At 46.8% G+C, this 7,915-nt stretch overlaps 1 protein-coding gene across 2 annotated transcripts in view; it reads left to right on the top strand.

The window, feature by feature from the left end:
• Positions 1–293: 293 nt before the first annotated feature.
• The window catches only part of ALKAL1 (ALK and LTK ligand 1), a 52,962-nt gene continuing 45,340 nt past the window's right edge, over positions 294–7,915 (top strand). For both annotated transcript variants that reach the window (XM_042465284.1, XM_042465285.1), the window contains exon 1: positions 294–982. In XM_042465284.1, the coding sequence (XP_042321218.1) occupies positions 541–982 (442 nt within the window). In that variant the 5' untranslated portion in view covers positions 294–540. The remainder of the gene's footprint in view (positions 983–7,915) is intronic.

Raw genomic sequence — 7,915 nt, 5'->3', positions numbered from 1 at the left:
TACCCTCCTCGTAATCCGTGGCTATAAATGTGCCCTCAGGGGATCTGGGGGGGGGGGTCTGTGTGGGAGAGAGAGGGAGGCAAGGGCTCAATCCGGGGGCGGGGAAGCGGCGGCGGGACCAGTCCAAGCAGCGCCGCCTCTCCTCCTTCTTCCTCCTCTCCTCCGTCTCCTTCTGCTCCTCTTTGCCCTCCCTGGCTCGGGACCCATTCCTACAAGTGTCGAGGACGCTCCTCCTCGGAAGGGTCTGGCTGGGGAGACTCTCAGTGGCCCTGACTGAGGGGAGCAAGAGGAAGAGAGTGGGGCTCCCAACCCCGACTCCCCGCTTTTGCCCTCCGCAACCGAAGCTGGGCGGGGAGAGGAGTCTCCCCAACTCCTCTCGCCTCTTTGGAGCCCTCCTCCTCCTCCTCTCAGCTCTGCCCCCCAAAGCTGCCCCGGCATGTGGAGAGCGCCGTGGGGGCTCCGGAGGGGCACCCGGAGCTAACCGCCCTCCTTCCCTCCCTCCCTCTCTTCCCTTCTCTTCTCCCAGGAGGGCAGGGAGAGATGCCAGGGGCCAAGACCGCATGCCGCCCCCGCCAACGCCGCCCCCAGCTCTTCCTCCTCCTGCTCCTGCTCCTCTTCCTCCTGGCCTCGGACCGGACCCCCCGCGTGGAAGGCAGCCCCGTCGGAGGCCGAAGGAGCCGCGCCAGAGACTCTTCCTGGGCTTCTTCGCGGGTGGACAGGAAGGCGCTGCTGGAGCTGCTCCTCAAAGCCCTGGCCGAACGGGACGGAGGCAGCCTCCAGGTGGCCCCGCAGCATCCCCTCGGAGCAGAACGGGTCATCGCCCGACGCTACACCGCCCCCGTCGCCCCCGCCGGAGCCCTTTACCCTCCGCCGGCGCCCCTGGAGCAAGACGCCAGGATGCCCTTCTCCTCCTCCTCCTCCTCCTCGTCTTCCTCCTCCAGGGAGCGGGCGTCCCGGTACTTCACCTCTTCCAGACACTCAGGTAAGGAGGCGAGGAGGGCAAGCTCTGCCTCTTCTCTTCTCTTCTCTTCTCTTCCTCTTCCTCTTCTCTTTTCTTTATCTTTTCTTCTCCTTCCTTTCCTCTTTCCCTTTCTCTTCTTTTTTTCTCCCTCTTCACTTTCTGTTCTCCTTCCTTTCCTCTTCCCTTCCTTTCCCATTTGTCTTCTTCCTGTTCCTTTCTTTTCCTCTTCCCTTCCTCTTCCATCCTATTTCACCTTCCTCTTCTTCTTTCACAGGCGTCTACAGTGTCTTCCACTTGGAGCAGAAGCATGCATTTCTCTCTCTATTAGTGTTTGTAGCTTTTCTTTGGTCACGTCCTCCGTTTTTCTTGAATGTTCTCCCTTTTTCGGTGCCCTCATCCAGGGACGTAGCTAGGATTTTAGGAAGGGGGGGGGGCCACATAATGGCCCCCATTATAAAGGGGGTGGGGGGGGGCGGCGCAGCAGCACACACCATTCATTTTTCTAATGGGAGGGGGGGGGGGGGCGGCCCCCCCCCCCCCCCCCCCCCCCCGGCTACGTCCCTGCCTCATCTCTGGTCACCTTGTTCCTTTCTCCCTCGTCGTCCCTGGTTCTTGAAACTGATGGCCTTCTCCTGGCAAGGCTGCCTCAGCCCCGCTCCTCCCAGAACATGCCCAGAAATGGGCCACACCAAACTCTTCCTTGGGATGGAGAGCTTGCTGCCACCCCATGGAGTTGTGAGATGACAACTCCCATTGTCCCTTGGGACTGCAATTCCCAATTTGTGCAACTTCTTTGTGGGTGAGGACATCTGGTCCCCTTGCCTGGCTTGAGACATTCTGGCCCCTGACTTTTTTCAAAGCTGACTTTTTTCAAGCGGTGTCAGGAAGATTGACAAGAATTGCCCTTTGGGTCCATCGTGGTCTTTGGAGTTTATCACACAGGAGGAATTTTTCTTAATTTTGAATGAAAAGAAAGTGGGGCCAGAACGCATTCATGTGAATTTGCTAGTTCAGTGAATTTACAGGAATTCGAATTGTGTTTGAACTGACTCCCCGTTGCCCGAAATTGCGTGTGGTAGTCTATCACGCAATAACGTTAAACCCCATGATTGCGTTCAAATTGCCATTGGATTATTATACTTCCAATTTCCCTTGTCTGATAACGTCCTCTGTGTCTGGCTGCTCCTTCCAGCAGAGTCTCGAATTGAGCACCATGTTTGATCCTCGCTAGATCTCACTAACTTGAACTGCCTTGTCCTTAAAGTTCCTGGCTTGAAAAAAAACAACACATTCACTTTCAGGTCCCTCAGTGTCTCTTTGGCCTCAAATCGCCGCAGGTCTCACAAGGCTAAGCTTCTGGCCACCGTCTCCCAACGCTTTAGAGATAGATATACATTGCAAAGCCAAAGAGTGTCAGAGGCCTGTAACTCAACTTAAGAAGGTACTTTTAAATGGAGATGTAAGGGGGAAAAGTGTTTTGATTCTTCTTGTTTAAAAACACAAATAGTTTGTGTGGAGGGAATGTTAGAAAGAGAAAGAACTACCTGTCCCATGATTTCTCATTTTAACGCTCTCTCCAGTTTTTGAAGGCCTTGAAAATGTATTGGCATATCATCACTTGGATTTGGCTTCTGGCTGCATCTCAGATTGGTTGATATCGATTAGGCTGTGGCCCAACTATTCACATTCTTTTATTCATACATTAAGAAGGGAACCCCACTACAGTTACTAGAAGACTATATGCTAACTTTTTTGTGGGTTTTTCGGGCTATGTGGCCATGCTCTAGAAGAGTTTGTTCCTGACGTTTTGCCAGCATCTGTGGCTGGCATCTTCAGAGAATGCCTTCAGAGCAATCTCTGAAGATGCCAGCCACAGCTGCGGGTGAAACGTCAAGAATAAACTCTTCTAGGACATGGCCACATAGCCCAAAAAACCCACAAAAATCTATGGATGCTGGCCCTGAAAGCCTTTGACTTCACACTATGCTAACTAACCCGCCATCATTGCTCAACCTTTAGACTGGGGACCCCATCGATAACTGTTTTGTAGTGGTGTCCATTGCCATCTTCTTGCCTATTTAGTACCTTCTTTCTCTAGGTGAAGAAAATTGTTGGGAGGTGGACAGTAAAAGCTAGCACATAGAAAAGGTGCAATGAGCAGAAACCTAGGTGTAAGTCCTAGCATCTTGTTGTGTGCTTTGAAGTCATTTCTCTCATATGGCAACCCTAAGGCAACCTGTCATGGGGTTTTCTAGGCAACATTTGTTCAGAGGGAGTTTGCCTTTGCCTTCCTTTGAGCCTGAGAGAATATAACTTGCCCAGGGTCACCCAGTGGCCAAGTGGGAATTCGGATCCCAGTCTCCAGAGTCACAGTGCAGGGCTCAAACCACTACACCATGCTGGCTCTTGTACCTCCTGGCAGGAGTGGCATTTCAACTTATTTATTTATTTACTTAGTATATTGCCTTTCTTCCAGTGTTGGACCCAAGGCAATTCACAAAGTTTTTTTTAAAAAGAAGAATAGCTAAAGAAAGTAATTATTATAATAAATTGGGTTTTTTAAAATCCTATCAAAACAAAACTCTCATAAAACAGTATTAAAGAGAAAGTAGGCTTCAGCAACTTTGGGCGGTTTCTCAGAAGAATCCTGCAGCATGATCTAGACTACCATGTTTCCCTGAAAATAAGACACTGTCTTATATTTATGGTGCTTTCTGCACCGGCATTTGGGACGTCCGGAGGACGTCCCATTTTAAAAAAGGGGCGTCTCTTTTAGACGCCCCTGGGATTAGTACGGACTCTGTCCGTACAAGATGGCGCCGGCCCTTCTACATGGCCGGCGCCATCTTTGCGTATCGGACGCTGAGCGTCCGTACGCGTCACGTCCCTTGTGATGTAGCGAGTGCGCCCCTGGCGCCTCGCTACGTCGCAAACGCGACGGAAAAAGAAGCTCCATTTTGGAGCTTCTTTTTCAGTCCGCAGGGGAGCCGCGCCGTGTGGAGGCTCCGGCTCCCCCACGGACTAGCCGGCGGCGGTGGCAGACCGCCGCAAAGCGGCGGTCTGTACCCCACCTATGTTTCCTCATGAAGACACACTATGGCTTATTTTCAGGGGATGGACGACACCTGGCTGAATGAAACTACATGTGAAAGGGATCTGGGAGTCCAAGTAGACCACAAGTTGAACATGAGTCAACAATGCGATGCGGCAGCTAAAAAGGCCAATACAATTTTGGGCTGCATCAATAAAAGTATAATGTCTAGATCAAAGGAAGTAATAGTGCCACAATATTCTGCTCTGGTCAGGCCCCACCTGCAATATTGTGTCCAGTTCTGAGTACCACAATTTAAGAAGGACATTGAGAAACTGGAGCGTGTCCAAAGGAGAGCGACTAAAATGGTGAAGGGTCTGGAAACCATGCCCTATGAGGAATGACTTAGGGAGAAAAGAAGATTAAGAGGTGATATGATAGCCCTGTTTAAATATTTGAAGGGATGTCATATTGAGAAGGGAGCAAGCTTGTTTTCTGCTGCTCCAGAGAACAGGACTCAGAACAATGGATGCAAGCTACAGGAAAAGAGATTCCACCTCAACATTAGGAAGAACTTCCTGACAGTAAGGGCTGTCAGAGAGTGGAACACACTCCCTTGGGGTCTAGTGGAGTCTCCTTCCTTGGAGATCTTTAAGCAGAGGTTGAATGGCCATCTGTCGGGGATGTTTTGATTTGGATTTCCTGCATGGCAGGGGGTTGGACTGGATGGTCCCTGTGGTCTCTTCCAACTCTATAATTCTATGATTTTTCTTAAGTATGGTACAACAATCTACATTTATTCAAATATAGGCGGGTTACAAACCGCCATAAAGTACGCGCTCTGCGCGTACTAGGGTTAGGAAGGGCCGTATTAGGGTTAGGAAGGTTCTTACCTTCCTGACAGCCCTTCGTCCCAGTATGCGCGGAGCGCGTACTTTTTTGCGGTGCCCATCCACATGGGCGCCGCCATGTTGACGTACTGGACGCCGTGTGTCCAGACGTGTCGCGGCGGAAGTGACGTCGCGAGGACGCACTCCACCCCTCGCGGCGCCACTTCTGCATTCCAAAAAGGAGCGGCATTTCGCCGCTCCTTTTTTGCTGCGCAGGGAAGCCTCGCGGTCTGGCAGCTGGGGCTTCCCTACGCAGCGAATGGCGGCGGCGGGAAAACGGCCCCTTGAGGGCCGTTTGTAACCCGCCATAGTTAAGTCATCTTGTTCTGGAACATCATCATAACTCTCCAAACCCAGAATACCACCCTAAATTTCCTGCAACTCCATTTCCTTTAGAACCATTGGCCCCAATCTTCCCACCCCCTTCCGTTCCATGCTGGGCCCATCACTATATCTTATTTTTGGGGTATGGTTTATATTGCGCAAATGCTTAGAAATCCTGCTATGGCTTATTTTATGGGTATGTCTTATTTTTGAGGAAACAAGGTAGTACTATACTGCAGAAACAAAGAACAAATGAGTAGAAATCAGTGTAGAGGGGATAGAGTTTAAAGGACAGTAAATTAACTGTGCCTACTTTTATCTTTTACTGCTGTCTGGAACTGTAACAAAAGTTTCAACAGAGGACTGATTGGCAGAGTTCTCAGTAGGTGGGGCAATGGAAAAAGATACCTCTTAAAGTGGGACATTTCAGCCTGGCCAGCTCTGTGGAGATCAGCACTGGCACTAACACATAGGAAATTTTATGCATAATTCTTTGCTTAATTACCACTGGATTCAATTATTTACAGGAATCTAATTTTCTTTGGGTTGCATCCAGGAATGACAGTCACGTTCTTTCCCAAAAGCAGTATATATGTGGGTATAAATGTGTTCATCAGTTTGTTGCATGCTGTGTAGTCATTAATGCACAATTGATCTATCCAATCACAGTTTTGACTGTAAGATGTGGGCACCTGAGCTGCTTGATTAGTATTGTGGGAAAGTACTGTAGTTTGCTTCTGCATGTTTCTAGACTGGAGGTGGTAAAGTACTCTACAACATAGTTTTCTTGTTTTATAAGTTCCCTTGCGTAGCTTAACCACTTTCTTCTGCTTCTTTCAGGACTATGATTTCCAAAAGTAGAAATGAGGTTAATCCAGTGGCTTCATCTCTACTATCAGAAGTCATACTGTTGTTAGAAGTAGGTGAAATGGTTAAGAGAAAGTGAATTTTACTTACATTTAGCATACTGAATTTTTTTTTACTGAAAATTTAATGTTACCTACTCTGCATGTCTTTTATTTTCTGTCCTTTTTCTGATGTGGCATCTAAAACAATAACAGAACGTTTAAGCTTATTCGGTTATATTAGTGTGGCATCAAGAAACAATGGATTTTGACAGTTACCATTTGAGTCATTGCAATGGCTATTAGAAACTATTGTTTTATAACAATTTATTTTGTATATAGAAATTCCTGGTTGGTGTGCTGAGTTATGAATTGCATCAATTTCGTGTAATGCCAAATGATTCTTTAGACCATTGTGGTTGTCAAATTTTTTTGTCTATAGGAAAACTGAATACATTGTGGCAATCTGTTTGCTTTTATGATCAAACTTTTTTTTTTTTGAAAAAGACTTTAAAACCATTTATTTGTTCTGGAAGAAGCTTACACTAGTAGCACTCCACTTGCCTGACAATGGAGTATGAAATACTTTTAAAATTTGTTTTCAGAGCAATTAATTCAAAAGATCTCTCTATACACACACACACACACACACACACACACACACCTATAACTTTACCTATGTTCTCTCATTTTATATGGCTTCAGGTTGATTCTGATTTATGGTGATTGTATCATAGAGTTTTATTTTATTCAGAGGAGGCTTGTCATGCCTTCATCTAATGCTGATGGAGGTTACACATAGGATTTCCATGATTGAGCAAACCTTGGTCTTGTGAAGTCAGATTCCAATTAGTGTGGTGCAGTGCTTTGGGTGTTGAACTAGGACTCTGGAGACCAGGGTCTGAATCTCCAGTTAGCCATGAAAACCCACTGGGCAAGTTACATTTTCATAGCCTCAGAGGGAGGCAGTGGAAAACCCCTCTAAAGAAACTTGTCAAGAAAACCCAGTGATAGGATTACCTTAGAGTCTCCTTCCTTTCTTTTGCTACCCTAACTTGATTTTGTAATTTCTGTGATTTGCCTCATCAAATTACAGTATATCCTTTTCACAGGATACTGACAATTTGAATAAGTTCTTTTTCCTATTATGAATTTGGTGTTTTTGGAGTTCTCCAATTTTGAACGTAACAGTTCAGAGACATTATGGTGCTTTGCACTTTGAAGATGGCATTTTTCAGCATTCGGATCTGAATAATGTCACAATCAAGGCAAGCTTTTGAGTTCAAGAGAACTCTTAAAGATTTCTGGCTTAAGGCAACCCTATCATAGGGTTTTTGTTTTATTCATACCATTACCTTCCTCTAAAGCTGAAGGAATTTGACATGTCCAGGTTTTGGTGAACTCAAAAGTTTATGACATTTTAGTTATCAAATATGGGCATTCCTTATCACTGAATTTTATTTCTGCTCATGAATCACATGGTAAAATGTGAAGTTGAAGGCTTTCACAGGTGGCATCCATAATTTTTTGTGGGTTTTTTTGGGCTGTGTGGCCTTGTTCTAAAAGAGTTTATTCCTGACGTTTCACTGGCATCTGTGGCTGGCATCTTCAGAGAATGCTGGCATGGAAGTGAGTGGGATACACACACACACGCACACACACTGTGTGACTCTAGGTTGGGAGGATGGATTTATATGTTAATATGTGTATTGTTCTGTTGTTGAATGGCAAGGCCTCAGGATGTGAGGATATGCAAGGAGTATTTGTGTCTACTTAATTAGTGGTCCATTGTCTGCTGGGATCAGGGTTTCTCTGTGCTTCCCAGAGTGAAATTCAGATACATAATTTTTCCTATTTTGTACAC

This window comes from Sceloporus undulatus, chromosome 4 (genome assembly GCF_019175285.1).
Source record: "Sceloporus undulatus isolate JIND9_A2432 ecotype Alabama chromosome 4, SceUnd_v1.1, whole genome shotgun sequence".
NCBI classification, from domain to species: Eukaryota; Metazoa; Chordata; class Lepidosauria; order Squamata; family Phrynosomatidae; genus Sceloporus; species Sceloporus undulatus.
The sequence above is the reverse complement of the archived record's forward strand: the minus strand, read 5'-3'. Positions and strand labels throughout refer to the sequence as shown.